Source organism: Trichomonas vaginalis, chromosome IV (genome assembly GCF_026262505.1).
Source record: "Trichomonas vaginalis G3 chromosome IV, whole genome shotgun sequence".
Classification (NCBI taxonomy): Eukaryota; Parabasalia; order Trichomonadida; family Trichomonadidae; genus Trichomonas; species Trichomonas vaginalis.
Genome location: NC_067206.1, coordinates 13,239,675 through 13,256,388, shown reverse-complemented (window position 1 = coordinate 13,256,388; position 16,714 = coordinate 13,239,675). Strand labels below are relative to the sequence as shown.

At 34.2% G+C, this 16,714-nt stretch overlaps 6 protein-coding genes and 3 pseudogenes across 9 annotated transcripts, besides 3 other annotated features; 3 read left to right on the top strand and 6 right to left on the bottom strand.

The window, feature by feature from the left end:
- Nucleotides 1-10,480: part of a mobile genetic element that runs on past the window's edge.
- Nucleotides 1-16,714: part of a mobile genetic element that runs on past both edges of the window.
- TVAGG3_0083270 (uncharacterized protein) lies at nucleotides 651-1,070 on the top strand (the record flags this gene model as incomplete). Its single annotated transcript, XM_051222131.1, has 1 exon — nucleotides 651-1,070. One exon carries the CDS (start codon nucleotides 651-653, stop codon nucleotides 1,068-1,070), a length of 420 nt encoding a protein of 139 aa, XP_051107117.1.
- On the top strand, nucleotides 1,715-2,369 carry TVAGG3_0083260 (annotated as a pseudogene). The gene has a single exon. A coding segment is annotated over exon 1 (655 nt).
- TVAGG3_0083250 (organellar and viral DNA polymerase type B) lies at nucleotides 4,233-5,106 on the top strand (the record flags this gene model as incomplete). The annotated part of the gene is made up of 1 exon (XM_051222130.1): nucleotides 4,233-5,106. A coding segment is annotated over one exon (874 nt), but the record flags the coding sequence as incomplete, so codon positions are not given.
- On the bottom strand, nucleotides 5,654-6,510 carry TVAGG3_0083240 (annotated as a pseudogene). Its single transcript has one exon. A coding segment is annotated over exon 1 (857 nt).
- On the bottom strand, nucleotides 9,788-10,222 carry TVAGG3_0083230 (uncharacterized protein; the record flags this gene model as incomplete). Its single annotated transcript, XM_001288075.1, has 1 exon — nucleotides 9,788-10,222. One exon carries the CDS (start codon nucleotides 10,220-10,222, stop codon nucleotides 9,788-9,790), a length of 435 nt encoding a protein of 144 aa, XP_001288076.1.
- Nucleotides 10,223-10,480: a terminal%2Cinverted (terminal inverted repeat of Maverick-2 transposon ID:TVAGG3_0083220).
- Nucleotides 11,648-12,106, bottom strand: TVAGG3_0083210 (KilA, N-terminal/APSES-type HTH, DNA-binding family; the record flags this gene model as incomplete). Its single annotated transcript, XM_051222129.1, has 1 exon — nucleotides 11,648-12,106. A coding segment is annotated over one exon (459 nt), but the record flags the coding sequence as incomplete, so codon positions are not given.
- On the bottom strand, nucleotides 12,692-13,211 carry TVAGG3_0083200 (organellar and viral DNA polymerase type B; the record flags this gene model as incomplete). The annotated part of the gene is made up of 1 exon (XM_051222128.1): nucleotides 12,692-13,211. A coding segment is annotated over one exon (520 nt), but the record flags the coding sequence as incomplete, so codon positions are not given.
- On the bottom strand, nucleotides 13,926-14,477 carry TVAGG3_0083190 (integrase core domain containing protein family; the record flags this gene model as incomplete). Its single annotated transcript, XM_051222127.1, has 1 exon — nucleotides 13,926-14,477. One exon carries the CDS (start codon nucleotides 14,475-14,477, stop codon nucleotides 13,926-13,928), a length of 552 nt encoding a protein of 183 aa, XP_051107113.1.
- TVAGG3_0083180 lies at nucleotides 15,460-16,609 on the bottom strand (annotated as a pseudogene). The gene has a single exon. A coding segment is annotated over exon 1 (1,150 nt).

The following is a 16,714-nucleotide window of genomic DNA, read 5'->3' as shown; positions in this document are numbered from 1 at the left end:
CCTTCAATCTTAAAGCTTAAAGAACTTTCAACACAGTTTTGAGGGTCTGTCAGTGCGTCAATGAGATAGTATTCGAAGTCAGTCAATAATCTTTTTAAAGTCATTTCATACAGGATAAAATTTAATGTTGTGAAGAAATAGTGTTTATCTCAAAAAAATAAAGTTAGTTTTTATTTTATTTATTTTTTTATCCTGTATGTAAAGACAGATATGTCAACATTAGAGAACACAACAACTGCTATCGTTCATGAAGTCATAAATGAAGAATACGAATACATACAGTATAACAAACAATTGAGACTCATTCGTTCAGTCAAAGACGACATGTACCAAATGCAAAGTATTTTGACGGCTTGTTTTGCTCCAGATACTAAGCTTCCTAAAGACTGGTTTAGGAACCAAAGCACCATAGAACTATTAAGTGAAGCACAGCGAGACGTACTTTTTCTGAAAACAGTGAAGAACAGCGAGTAGGTAAAAAATCCCAGTCGCCAAAACTCTATGAAAACCGTGAAAAATTGCCAAACGGTTTGAGAGGATATTATGTTCATAGACTTTTAGTAAATGCAGTTGCAATGTGGGCTTCACCACGTTATGCTTGGAATATTTACAAACTTCTTGACGAACTTCACAGACAAGAACGTGGAGAGATGGAAAAGAAACTTCAAGCAAAAGATGAAGTCATTGAATCCAAAGACAAAAGCATACAGAAAAGAATACCACGTTCAGTACCAAAAGGAAAGGAAAAGAACTATAAGTATATGATTTATACTGAAGAGTTGGAGAATGAAGAAGACAGAGATATGGTTATGTTGCATTTAGTCAGAAGAAACAACAAAAGCTTTTATGACCTTGCTAAAATATATAAATCTGACAGAAACTGGTTCTATCGTGAAAACTTACCGATTTCAATGACACCGAATGAGCAAATAAAAGAAATTGTCAAAAATACTCTTCCTCAAACACACTATGACATCAAAGGTTGCACAATACTTACCTTCAAAGAAGACTTACCATTACTGAAGGAAAAAATAACAGAATATTTCGACAACTTCAAAGAGGAAGAATGAAGTCACGACAACATTAACGAAGAGAGAATGAGGTGAAAAAACAGGTGAAATCTCACCTCTTCACCAAAAATATATTTTTGCTTAAATGACGTCAGGGTCAATTTCTTCAACCATTTCACTTCCTTCGTCAATGTCAATAGAAGCTTCTTCAACCTTTGGTAAGAACTTTTGTATAACATCTTTGTTCGTTATTGTTTTCAGAGATGAAGAATAATATTTCACATTTGTTTCACCCTTCTTATATTCTTTCTGTTCGGAAAGATTCATAGCAATACTGAAGAAGTCAATGTTGGAGTTCTTTATAATAGTATAATGAGTATCTTTGACATTCACGAAGAAACTCTTTTGTTTCAAAACTACTGCTCTCTTGGAAGTATAACGTTTGCGGTCAATGACAATAGCTAATGGTCTGACATACTGACCAAACTTAGATTCTTTCACAAACTTCTTGTTAAAGATAACATTAACGTTTGAAGCATTATTGAACTCATTCTTGATGACAGTAGCGAGAGCATTGTATGAAAAGAACTTGCAATCTTGCATGTGTTTCATTAAAATAAAATATTAAATTATTTTGAAAAAATAACTTAAAAAAAATCTAATCTAATTTTTTCAAAAATATTTTTTTTTATTTCCTACTAAAGATGTATCGGAAGTTGTCTAAGTTAGAACACTCGGAAATAAAACAACTTCTTACAGAAGCTAATATAGATGTTGCAAAGCATTACGCAACAAACAAAAAAGCACTCGCTGACTTCATTAAAGACTATAATGGTGCAATAACTTATGATAGAATTCATGAGTTCATAAAGCCGCAACGCGGCGAGGACGAAGTCCATGCAAGAGCATTTCCTTTAAATGACGTTGCTATTGACTATATCATAGACGTTCAGTACCTCATGAAGTAAGAAGAGAGATGTTTGACATAACAAATGCAAACGTTGGTGAAACAAGAAGAGCTGTACCTCATGAAGTAAGAAGAGAGATGTTTGACATAACAAATGCAAACGTTGGTGAAACACGAAAGAGAGATGACACACTGAAACAACAGAGAAGAGAGATGTTTAAAAGTGCTATAGAACAAGTTCGCAAAGCTAACGATGTCATTCGTTCCATTGACGACAAACCAAAAGAAGGTGAGAGATGGTTAAAGAAAGATGAAGAAATAGGAAGAGAATGTGAAGTCAGGCAATAGACTCATTGACTTTAACATCGAAGCTTTAGATGAACCAAACAGAGACTACTTACACAAACATTTCGGTAAGGTTTTCATGAGACTCTTAGAGAAAATTAAAATAAACTCACAACAGAGATGGATGGTATGTTATAAACTTGGTGGAAAGTATGAATGTTCTACGTTAAACCTCAATAATATTGGAACATTACTACATCAGCTCTTGAAGGAGAACTTTATATCAGAGATAGAAGCAAATGCTGCAGGTATTGTTGAAATGCACTATGACTTCTTCTTGACAAACATAAAGAATCTTACTGAAATAAAGATGTATGATTTAACAGAATATGAAGGCTTAACGATGTCAGATGTAAAGAAAGGCAAACCAAAAAAGAGACCATATAGAGATGAAAGCACACTGACAAATGACCAGAAAGATTTTGAAGCTCTTAAGCAAACAGAGAAACAGCATATAGAGCTTTTGGAAGAAATTGGTGAAAAGAAGTTTTATAAGAAGAGAAGCGGTCAGTTCTGGAAGTATCTTTGCACATTACCTATAAATCTTGAACGCTACCAAATCTTCAATGAACTGAACAAAAGAACTGCAACACTTATGACAGAGGACAATTGTTTCGTTTATGCTTGCATTCAGGCTGGAGTAAATGAAGAAACTATTGACCACATGAGAGAAGTCATTCGTGTTAGAGACTTTCCTCAAAGTAAAGTACAAGAAATTTCGACGCAACAGGTATAGCATTTAATGTTACCATTGGTTATTTCAATGACTCAAGACATAATGAAATAAAGAGATATATACCAAAAGAATGCGAAACTGTTAGAACTATTGACTTACTTCTTGTTGAAGACCACTACATGCTAAATGAAAGATTACCAATGACAACATACTTCATTCGAAACTATATAGAAATCTAAAGTGTGGTGGAATGAACATTGAGAAACAGATGAAGATTTATACAAAGAGAGAAGATAAATATGTAGTTCGTTATGATAGAACAACACCGTTATGGGATGTTATGAAAACATTGTGGGAGTGCAAATATTTCGAACCTATTTCTTATGGAGAACTTTTCACATATACTACTGACTTATATAAACAGAACCTTGCACCATTTAAAGATTTGACATATGCTCCAAAGTATTGTGTACAACTGAAGAAGAAAGCAGAGTCAAAAGAAGTAAATAAAGCTAAATGTAAATTCATTCCTGAGCACGTTTTCTTTGCTGACTTTGAGTGTAGTACGGATGGCTTTCATAAAGCTTTTAACATCTGTTATGACAGTGAAGATGGTTCAGTTAGTGAAAGCATTTGGGGTCAAAACTGTGCAACAGAATTTTTGGAAAGACTTCCTGACAAGAGTTTAATATATTTCCAACCTCAGTTATGACATAAACTTCATCTTAAGACACATGACAGAAGTGAAAGGAACTCCCATCATTAAAGGTTCACGAACAATGCAAATAACTGGTTTATATAAAGGACGGGCAATTATTATAAAAGACTCTTACAGTGTTATAAATAAGAAGCTTAAACTATTTCCTGCTATGTTTAACTTACAAACAGGACCGAAAGAAGTATTTCCATATAACTACTACAGCAGTGTTTTGTTAGCAAATGACAACAGAACTGGTGTCATTTCTGAAGCATGTAAGTTTATCCATGATGCAGATACATTTATGAAAACATAGATTCCATCAAAGGTTGCAGAATAGATGAAAACCACTTCGACTTAGAAAAATATAGCACGTTTTACTGCAAACAAGATGTAAGAATTTTAAGAGAAGGTTTTGTAAAGTTCCGCAATGACTTATTGAAAGAGTTTGATTTAAACGTTTATGACTACGTTAGTATTTGTTCTATTGCTAACAAATTGTTTGAGAACAGAGTATACTTCCCGAATGGAAATCTTTATGACCTCTCAAATAAACCAAGAGAATTTATTTCGAGATGCATTCAAGGTGGAAGATGTATGTTGTCAGATAACATGAAACAAAAGAGCAAAAAGAAACTCATTGCTGACTTCGACACTGTTTCATTATATCCTTCAGCTATAGCAAGACTTTATACTTTAGAAGGTATTCCAAAAGTATTGAAGGAAGAAATGTTAAGCACAGAGTATCTCATGAGACATTTATTCGATGATGACCAAAAGGAACCCATTGGTGAAAAGTTTATGTCTGGCTTCTTTGTTCTCATTAAGATAACAGAGATTGGTATACCCAGACACTTTCATTTAATAGTTTGCGACCCTGAACTAAATCCAGAACTTAACGTTCCAAGAAGTTCAAACACTTGCTGTCTCATGTATGTTGACCATATAACATTACAAGACCTCATAAAATATCAAGGTGTCAAATGTGAAGTGTTGCAAGGATACTATTACGATGGAAACAGAGATATGAGAATAAGAGATGAAGTAAAGAAGTTGTTTGAGTTAAGGTTAAAGTATAAGAAAGAAGGAAACCCCTTACAAGAAATTATAAAACTCATTCTGAACAGCATTTATGGCAAAACTATTCTATCTCCTATTGAGTCAAAAATAACCATAGTAAATGACAAAGATGCTATAAGATATGCTATAAGAAATTACAACCATATAGTGAAGTTCGAAGGTTTGGATGGTTCAGATAAAACTATTTTCAAGCTAACGAAAAGCATTTGCAGACACTTTAACTTCTGTCCACTTGGTGTTAATATTCTGTCTATGTCAAAACGTATTATGAATGAAGTATTCTGTACTGCAGAGGACATGGGACTTCAAATCTTTTACCAGGATACCGACAGTATGCACTTATATAATGAAGACATCCCAAAGCTTGCAGCAGAGTTTAAGAAGAGATATGGTCGCGAACTTATAGGAAAGAACCTTGGTCAATTTCATAGCGACTTTGCAGAAATAACACCTGGAAAACAAAGTTTAGCTTATAAAAGTATTTTCTGTGGAAAGAAGACCTACATAGACTTACTCACTAACGATTTAAATGAAGTTGCATTTCACTGCAGAATGAAAGGCGTGAAGCAAGATGTTATTGCTTTAACCGCTAATGAAATGTTTCCTGAAGCTATACAATGCTATTACAATGAAGATAAGAACATTCACATACCTGTTGGAACATATGACAAAGACTCTGAGTTCAGTTTAATGAAACTTTACAAAGCACTTTATGATGGTCAAGAGATTGCATTCGACTTATGTAAGTCATGTCAACCTTGCTTTGCTGAAAAGTTCAACTTTTCAATAACGACTAAAACAAGCTTTATTCGTAAGTTGAAGTTCTGAGGTCATGGGCTTCGCCCTTGCCGCTAGCGGCTTATTTTTGTCAGCAATGAGGTCATTTATTTTTGTCAGCAATGAGGTCATTCGTGATAAAAATAAAGCTAGCGTAGATTTTACAATACAGCTATTGTAGAGTTTAACAATTGTGCTTCAATGTATAAAACAATCTTTCCCATCTGGAGGTAAGAACACTGGACATTTATGGTCATGAGTGGAGAACATGTCTATCCAAAACTCACGATTGAAGCCAGTTAATTTATAGTATTTAGGGTTAGGAAGTGGTGAAGTTCTTGTATGACCAATGAACTCATTTTCAACTCCCTTACTTAAGTTTGAATATAATATAGCTTGCTTTCTATCCCAAATGCCAGGTGTTACAATCTTTGAAAATTCATTTTTCCTCGGAAGCATTGCATCATAATTGAAAACATTCTTGAATCATCATTGGTTCAGAGATTTGAATCTTATACGTAATGGATTTTCTTTCTTTTTAGCGACTTCATTGAATGGTGAGAATACAATGAATTGACAGTCATGAGTGTTCCATCTTCATTTTCATTAAATTCATAATGAAAGTCTATAAGTTGTGGCTGACTACCTTCTTCTTTCAGTTGTGCAAGAAACTCACGTAAAGGCTGTAAAGTTTGTACTTCAATGTTGAACTTTTTCTCGAACATTCATTAAATGAAATCATACATTGCAACAATGTTGTATCGTCTTTAAAGTATTTGTATATGTGAATGTTTTGGGCGCTTAAAGACTGTTCGTCATTTTCTATCTCGACTTGAAGTATAAAGTCAACCTTTCTGAAAGCACGTGTTATATACATAGATGTTATGCCAATGTACTTCTCTTCATTTATGTTCACAATCCAGTCTGTTGGAAACTTAAACGTTACTCTGTTCCCCTTTATTTTGACGTCAGGGTTTTCACTACTGAACGCAACAGATAAAGGTATTTGTCTATACATTTAATTCGGATAAAAATAAACCATTTACTCTTTCTTTGCTTCAGCTTCTTTAGCTTTTTGCTTCTTCTCTAGCTTTTTTTCGCCAGCAAACGTGGGTTCTTCTGTCTTCCAGCAGCTAATGCAGCTAGTTGTTTTTCACTAAGTTTTCTCTTTGGTCTCTCTGGCTTTTGTTCTTGTTTTTGTTCCTTCAGTTCGGATAAAATTTGCTCGCGAATTTCTTTCTTCAATGCTTCAACATCTATGACACCTTGGGTCTTGTCCGTAGGACTTGTCTGAGTCATTTGACTGTAGATAAAAAACTAAATTAAAACTTTAACCGATGTAAAATGAGCTTGTCAAAATCAGAGCGAGAGTCTATTATATTAAATGACGCAAGAGGAATACAACATCCTTTCTATTATGTAAGTCAGAGTAAAGATGGTAAAATATACGTAAGAAAAAGAAAGGTTCCATTAGCGAATGCAGAGAGCGACAACATTAAGGTGCATGGCAAGAGGGTGAAGCCCATATAAAACCTTCTATTCAAACTGAAAAGTCAATAGAACAAGAAGAAAAGAAGCCAGATGTCTTTCAATAACGAACCAAGAGCTTATTGCAAAGTTCGTGAATTTCATTGAAAAACAAACCGAGTCAAAGAACCCTGACCCGCCAGTGAAAGAAGTTGAGACAAAAGAGAATGTACAGTTCATTGAAAATGTCAAGAAACAACTTCCACCACGAATACCAAGAAGAAGAGTGAGAATAATGAAGTAAATAGATATTTTTATCTGAAGTAAATACATGCAGAACGAACAGTTAAACGAATTTACTCCAGCAGAGCATATTCATCAGATTCGCTCATATTTCGATATCATAGACAATGCAGTTCAAATTGGTGACACTAATAGAAAATATTCTGACGCAAAGATTCCATCACAACCTGGAACTGCTAAAGATAACACATGGTAACATTCAATCTCTCACCTCCTGGTGAAAATATGTTGGACCTTTACAATACATTCATTACGTATAAAATGGAAGGTCAATTTATTGTAGATAAAGAAATTGGTTCAGGTTCCAATAAAACAAACCCACCAGGATTTTGGATTGGTTTCGATGACGCTTTCTATGCAGTTGCTGGATATCAAATCCTTGCAAATGGTCGTATCGTATATTCTCAAGACAACGCAAGAGAAGAAGCATATATAACTTCAAACTCACAAACTACCGAACAAATAAAGAAAGTAGATGTTTTCTCAAAGACTCGACATGAAGATGTATGGAGTCATTCGGGAACATGCAGAACAGGACAAATTGTTAGTGGTCCAATTACAGCAGGAAAATCATTTGATTTTAAGCTTCGTTTAAGAATTCCTGTTAGAAGATTCCTTCCATTAGAAGCTATTCGATTTATTCCAGCTTTTTGCAGGAAACATTCAGCTTAAAGTAAAGTTCAGTAAGCGACGCCTTACAATGCACATCTATATCTGTAAATGATATCATTGCTTTCAATCCAACTCTTAAAGTTGCATTTGCTTCAGATTCAAATCCACGACAAATAAATTTGTTCCATGGAATGAAACCATTCACTATGATAACGAAGGCATAGAAGCTAGTGGAACAGTTACTATTACAACTGTAACCCAGCAACTATTTCGAACAAAGATGGATTTTTAATGAATGTTTCATTCATCCAAAGTCATTCTCTTTAGACCCTAACATTTATACAGAACTTGTAGAACATTATTACAAACGAGGCTTTATGTTTTCCTGTTAAAGTTATGGATTGGATTCCTATGGACGGTTCATTCTCAAAGAATACAGATAGTTCAAGTGCAACATTTACAGCAGCTTATACGCCTATTAATGTTAAAAGTATTTGGGCACTATTTAGAAAGAAAGACAACTATTATGTTAATTTTGAGAACCCTAAGTTTAAATATCTTCAGCTTTCCATGGGAGCTTATGGAAATATGCCTGCAGAACCTGAAAAATCATATGGACCTGTATTTTATGAAATGGTTGCGAACGCTTGCAATACAAACAATGATATGATTGGATTTAATGAAGATGTTATGAGGTCATTGGTGGATGATGGTAGTGTGGAACATAAATGGGATAGCTATGACAACACACATTTCTTATGTGGTTTTCCAACAGAAGTGGACTTTTGCTTCCAGCAAGGTCAAACATCTACTGCTCCAATAACATACAAATTGTCTGTTAAAGGACCTATTGAACTAGCAACTGAAAACGTACCAAAGCCACTTATTGGATTTATGAGGGATTGTTGCTTTGCAATACAAGTAAGACAGTCAGGCATCCAATAATAAGACTTGACGACTATAACTTAGCACGGACGACAGTGAGGAATAAAGGATGAACGTTTATTTTTAAAGCTTATAAATGAGTTCTTCATCAAGCTCTCGTGAACCTTCACCATCTATGAAACAAACTTTACCAAACGATTATGGAGCACCTATTGAATATTTCTTACGAGCTGCACAATGGCAAAGAGCAGTCTCACCAAGGTTAGGTGTTCCACCAGCTCCTGTCAAAAATAGCATTTGGTCAAGTCCTTATATAAATATGGTCTCCCACTAGGTTTGCTAGCTACAGCAGGAGCAGTAATGATGTTGAAAAGAAATAAAGCAAATGTTATAAATAATACTGAAGTAGCTGAATTAACAAACTCCAACACCTCGCCAAAACCAACGCCTTCACAAACAAAACCTTCAATGACTCCTGAACCTATGAAAGTACAAACTCCTGTTCAAAAGTCAACTCCAAAACCGACTCCAACATTTAAACCAGAACCTACTCCTCAAATAAATCGTAAAACTCCTGCGTTTCCTTACTGAAAAATAATGTTAGTTTTTATTTTATTTGAACATTTTTATTTGATAAAATGACGACTAAAGTCACTGAAGCAATGAAACAAAAATTTTTGGTAGAATACATTAAATCAGGAGCGGTTCCAGAAGGTTTTTACGTTCATACTATGAAGGATGGTAGAGTTCAGTTTAGAAAGATAAAGCAACCATTAGATAGAGAAGGTATATTAAGGAAAGATTAAACTTCATGAGGACAACATTGCTGAACTTAAGAAGAAGTTAGAAGAGTTGGAGAAAGGAAGAGAGTTATAAAGCAATGAATTCAACGGGTGAAAAAAGAGGTGAAAAAAGAGGTGAGATTTCACCACTTCACCTAAATTTATTTTTGCGCTATGTTTTCATACGTGTGAGGGTGGTGATATCATTAATTTTTAAATAAATGACAGAACAAAAATATAACATTTCTACTCAGCAGGAATGAGACCCTTACTGACTATGTATTCGTTTAATGCTTGATGAAAACAATGGTACATATTATCGTATGGGTATACACAACGTCTGTTTCCATCGTCGTCGTATATGTAGAGCTCAAATCCAGTCCAACCTTCTTTTGTACAATATGTAGCTTTATTTAAGTATGCATTTATGTAGATAAGGCAATTTTCTTCATCGCTCCAGAAATAATTTTTGTTCTTTGTTGAAATAGTTTTCGTTCCTCTGCGACCATAAGGAATGTATGCAATGAACTTTGCGTCATAAGGGATTGTAATATATTCAGGGTTTCTTTCATCGTCAATGGGTCTGTCTTTGTTAAAATGCATGTTTCTCAGTTTTACTTGAGTTTTGAATAGTTCACGGAAACGTTCTGGGAAAGAGTCATAGTAAATATAGTCGGACATGTCTTTACAATGAAATAAAAAATTTAAAAAAAAATAAAAATAAGGTTATTTTTTATTTAGTGAGGACGGTAGTGAATTCGTTAGTGAAGTCGTTAGTGAAGTCATTTATGTGTCAGACGGTTTTGTAAATATTTAAGGTTAAGTTGGTTTTATGGTTGTGTTGTAAAATATACGTTACCGGTTTCGTAAAGTGTCAAAACCGCTAAGTGGTGTACGGAGGCGCGCAGTGCCACAGTACACGACTTAGGGATACTAACTGTTGTTTGTTATATTGTATGTATTCGTATTCTTCATTAATGGCTTCATGAACGATAGCAGTTGTTGTGTTCTCTGATGTTGACATTTCTGTCTTTACATACAAAATAAAAAAATAAATAAAAATAAAACTAACTTTATTTTTCTGTGTTAAAGAAATGTTAAAAATTCATGGTTACATATGTGAAAAGAAGTCACGAACAAATGAAGGTCATAAGATTCAGCACATAATTCTGAATTGAATGGTGTGTCATACATGTCAAACCGTCAAGAATTGAAGGAGATACGAGGCTATAAAGATTTTGGATATTTTCTGACACACACCCTGAGGGAAAAGTGACAAAACACGACGATAGAAAAAAGTGACAAAATGAGAGAAAGTTGTTCCCCGACCAAAATGCAATCATGTTGAAAAGTGACATTTGTAAAGTTGGACGATAGGATTTCCTGAAAAAGTGCAAGACTTGTCTTGAATCAGGACAAGATTTGTCTTGAAAAAATACAAGACTTGTTCTGAAAAAATACAAGACTTGTCTTGAATCAGGACAATTGTTCTCAAATTTGAGAACTTTACAAGAAAAACTGACTAAAAAGTGCAAGTCTTGTTCTGAATCAGGACAAGATTTGTCTTGAAAAAATACAAGTCTTGTTCTGAATCAGGACAAGATTTGTCTTGAAAAAATACAAGTCTTGTTCTGAAAAAATACAAGACTTGTCTTGAATCAGGACAAAACTTTACAAAATGTAAACTTTACATAACCGTTTCTATCGTACATGATATTTAGTTGACATTGTAAACTATCTTCATGTAAAGTATGGCGGTTTGAAACCGTCGGGAACCTTCACTTTTTTGACGAACTTTCCGCAGCAATTTTTAAAATTTGTGAAAACTCAACGGTTTGACACATGCCATATGTCATTTTACTCAGAATTTTGTGCTGAATTCAGCAAAAATAATGAGTTCATTTACTCACAATATTTTTGTACAAAACGACCCCAAACTTTTAACTTCTTTTCTGCAGTTTCTAATGCTATCTTAGCGAGTTCATATTCTCTAAATTCTCTCTTTAAATCTTCTTGTTCCCATTGGTCTAGTTCGTATGGAGAGTCTCTATAACCATAATATATCTCACGTTCATGTTCTAATTGTTTTTCGCACATTTTTCTAACTTCTTCTTCAAACAAATGTTTTGCATTCTCTACTGTATCTTCGAGTTCTTCTTCATCTAACTTCTCATGAACTTTCTTGTCTATGGAATCCATAATTTTTCCAACTGCTATGCAATATTTTGGAGAAGCCCACATTGCTATATAGTTTATAAGTCTTGCGTCTACATACGTTCCTCTAACCTGTTTGATTTCATCAGGAATTCCTGCATGAATTTTGTATAAAAAGCAACCGCCGGAATTCAGACGGTTGCTATATTCTTCACAAAATGCCTTATAATACTCTTCCCAGGACTTATTTTCCAACAACTTTCTAAAGTCTTTCCTAAACTGCTGACACATATTTGTTGCATTTATATAACCATCCTTGTCTCTACGTAAGACTTCAATACCGTTATAAGTGCCTTTTGTGAATGTTTCGCCATTATATTTGTTAGTGAATGTTTTTGCTTCGACTGACATTTTTGTTCTTACCTACAAGATAAAAAGTTAGAAAAAAATAAAACTAACTTTATTTTTTTCTATCTTAAGGAAATTCATTATTTTTGTGTTGAATTCAGCAAAAATATATTTTAGGGTAGATGGTTAGATCTAACCTCATTTCTACCCTCATTTCTACCCCAGTTATTTTATAAACATTTTACATGATATACGTTATGAATTCGTGAGATTCTAAACAGTTTTGTAGCTTCTATTTCTTCTTTTAGTACATCGAATGTTTTAACAATGCCGAAGGTTTCTTTATACTTCTTCTTGACGTCAGATAATAGGAAATCGTCAGCAGTTGGATAGTTTTTGTTCAGAAATGCTAACATGTCCATTTTATCTTCTGCTGGTTTCTCTACTTCTTTCTTTAAGTCAGCATAGTCGTTTCTCATACGTTCTATCTCTTTGACGGAGTAGTTATATTTCCTCATTGCTTTCTACATTTAGAACATTGTGGATTCATTTTTGCGTTATACATTGAAATTTGACCTGCTAGAACAACTAAGGCGTCAATGGTTTTCTTTAACTCAAAAGCAGTTGGTTTTATCTGTTCATTCCATACCTTACCTCTTCTATCTTTATCTCTTATCTGCCATACACATTCTGCAACTAATGAAACAAAGTTGTCGTATGTCTTAAATTCTTCGGATTTATATATGTCAGAGATGTTCTTATATACCATGTCGCAATCTTTGTCCATAACTTTATGGTTGCAATGATATCCTAGAAACTCATAATTTACTTTACGTATGAACTTCTTTATTTCTACTGAGTCAGTTGGTTTCACTTCTATTTCATCGAATTCATGAATAGTGAGCTTTTGTTGTTGGATTTCAGGCAATTTGGGTAAATGGTCAATAATGTCCTGCATGTCATAAAGATATTCTTCATTTTCTTCATCCTGTGCGGTACAGTCTAAATTACTTGTTAAAAGTTCTTGCTTTATCTTCTGGATTTTTGTTTCAAAAGTATATGAAGAAGGAATAAAGCTTTTCATCTCTACTAACATAGATGTTGGATTCATGACTAACGAATTTGGTGCTGTTGTTTGAATTGTTGTTGTGCCGATTGTTGAAATCATATCTTTTATACAAAATAAAAAATAAATAAAAATAAAACTAACTTTATTTTTTTCATCTTAAGGAAATTCATGAAAATTCAAGACCCTTTGGGTCTCGCCGCTTAGCGGCTGAGGGTAGAAATGAGGGTAGATAACTGTTATTTTTGACGAAGTGAAGATTTGCACTTCGTCAAAAAATCCCTGAAATCAAGAATTAATTCCCGTCAAATACAAAAAATGAGGGTAGAAATGAGGGTAGAAATGAGGGTAGATAACTGTTATTTTTGACGAAGTGAAGATTTGCACTTCGTCAAAAAATCCCTGAAATCAAGAATTAATTCCCGTCAAATACAAAAAATGAGGGTAGAAATGAGGGTAGATAACTGTTATTTTTGACGAAGTGAAGATTTGCACTTCGTCAAAAAATCCCTGAAATCAAGAATTAATTCCCGTCAAATACAAAAAATGAGGGTAGATAACTGTTATTTTTGACGAAGTGAAGATTTGCACTTCGTCAAAAAATCCCTGAAATCAAGAATTAATTCCCGTCAAATACAAAAAATGAGGGTAGAAATGAGGGTAGAAATGAGGGTAGATCTAACCATCTACCCTAAACATTATTTTTGGTCATGGACTTCGTCCTCGCCGCTTTGCGTCTTTATGTTAAAATAAATGGTACCATTAATAATACATGACTGTTCTCATTCATGTCTGATTTACATCTAATGAAAAAGTTTAGAAGAATTTTCTTATTCTTTCTGGCATATTTTTGTCTTTCCAGTACTCCCGCTCTAATGGACCCAGATGTGTTGGTTTAGATTCTCTCAAGTTCTTAGATGGTATAACATCTTCAACGCCTCCTTCATATCTTACTTTATAAGTGTCATCGTTTGTGTTGTAGCCAAGTATTTCAATAACCACTCCTCGCTTTGCTTCGTCAATGGTTTCAGCAAGTTTGCCATTACTACTTTCGACTAATTTATGACGAGGGTAAAATGCTATGGAGTCGTCAGCAGCTTTTATAAGATATCCATTACCTTGCGTAGAGTCTACGATATAATAATTTCGACTTAACCTTAAACGTTTCTTTGTCAACGGTTTGTCGTCAAGAACTACACGAACTTTTGTACCAGGAATGAGGGTAAATTGTGTTGAATTTCTGATATTTTGCGTTTGACTTCGTTTCTTTTGTATATACTTTTCTTCTTGTTGTTGTGTCATTGAATTTGGTGTATGTCCTGTTGTAGAATGCGTTGAGGAATTATATACTTCGAGAAAATGTTTCATTGTTTCTTCGGTAAAGTCTCGCTCTTGATTTAAATCTCTGAGAGTCTTATGAAGCGGTTTATGATGCCGAGTATGTTATGGTTATGGTCTTCAGTAGTGTAGTGAGTTATGTTATGCTTAATGAGAAATTCTGTGATTTCATTGCTGAGGTATGCACTGTCTTGGTCTGATGTTAAAGTACTTGGGCTATGTTCTGCTACAAACTTTTGTAAAACTCTTAACACTTCACGAGTTCCTTTGTTCCTCATTGGATATGCATATGCTTTACGAGTGTGAACATTTATGAAGATGAGGAATGGATTATGTCCTCCTTTTCTGCTTTGAATGAGAGTGTCAAATTGGTATGCGTCAGGAGTGTTGGAGTAAATTGGTAAAAAGTAGTCGTAAGGGTTTATTTTTGTTTGATGTACAACATTTTTGTCAAAGAACTTTTTAACTTCAGCTCTGTTAGTAAATCCCCAACTTTTTGCTGCTTCATTGAACTTCTTAAATGACCTCCATGGATGTTGTTCGAATACTTCTTTCAAGCTCATTTATGTAAAGTTAAAGATTTCATTGAACACGGTACCATGCGAATACAGTCACAAATGGTGGCATATAATCTGCACCCGAGCCTGTTGGATTTGTTGTGAAAGTGTGTGAATGATTTCCTCCTGGTTCAGTTGGTCGAAAAATCTTTTTTGCTGAATTGTTATAAGATGGAGATAAAACGTCATTGCCAGCTTCATATTCTGAGTTGTATAATGGGTGGTCTCTTAATGAGTGGCTATGGTCGCCAGAAAAGTTTGTAGTTCCTGTATGAGTGTGCGGTGGAAGGTTTGCTTCTTTAATTTTCTTCGAACCACCTGTTTGCTTTGAATATCTAGCACAGTATAAGAATTTATCTACAATCTGCTTCCACATACCAAAACCTAAAACTGTTTCTGGATTTGTTGAATTCATTGACGTATAAATAGAGCCTATAGGATATAATGTTTGAAGTATTTCTGTCTTTAATGTTTGAAGCTCTGTTTTGTCTGCTTTCTTGTCTAACATTGCGGGTAGTTCATATGCTTCAAAGTTTCTGGCATGATCTTCGATATTCCTGCAACTCTTATCTAAATTGTTAAGAGTATCTTTTACGCTTGTACTTGGATTTTCTAATGGTGCACTTGAACCAAGGTCAAAGTTCAATATTATGTCGTCTGCTCTAACAGTAGTGAAGGATTTATGTGTATGGTTCTTGTCGGCTTTACTGTCTAACATTGTTGGTAGTTCATATGCTTCAAAGTTTCTGGCATGATCTTCGATATTCCTGCAACTCTTATCTAAATTGTTAAGAGTATCTTTTACGCTTGTACTTGGATTTTCTAATGGTGCACTTGAACCAAGGTCAAAGTTCAATATTATGTCGTCTGCTCTAACAGTAGTGAAGGATTTATGTGTATGGTTCTTGTCGGCTTTACTGTCTAACATTGTTGGTAGTTCATATGCTTCAAAGTTTCTGGCATGATCTTCGATATTCCTGCAACTCTTATCTAAATTGTTAAGAGTATCTTTTACGCTTGTACTTGGATTCTCTAAAGGTGCACTTGAACCAAGGTCAAAGTTCAATATTATGTCGTCTGCTCTAACAGTAGTGAAGGATTTATGTGTATGGTTCTTGTCGGCTTTACTGTCTAATGTAGCTTGAAGTTCATTTATATCGGAGATGTTGTGTTTATGAGATTTCAAAACTTTGTTCATTGCTTCGAGTTCAACTTTGTCAGCTTTACTTTTAATAGCATCTTCAAACGTTATTTTTGACTTAACTCTCAAAGTAAATCTTGGTTCAACTAATACACCGTTAACATTGAAAGTAGAGGCATAAATTTCACGGTATAACCAAATGCTTCTGGTGCTTTAGCTACATCATACTGTACAGTACAGCTTATGTCATAACCTTTAGCACGAATGTATTTATATCTTCTTTCATTAACATTTTTTGTCTTCGCTTCATCACTTCGTGTTAAATATCCATGGTAGTCCGTTATAATCTGTTCGTCTGAAGTTATATAATGAACGTGGTTCTTGTCCGCTTTACTATTTAATGTAGCTTGAAGTTCATTTATATCGGAGATATTGTGTTTATGAGATTTCAAAACTTTGTTCATTGCGTCAAGTTCATTTTTGTCCGCTTTACTATTTAATGTAGCTTGAAGTTCATTTATATCGGAGATATTGTGTTTATGTTCTTTATCTGCTTTTTCGGCTAATTT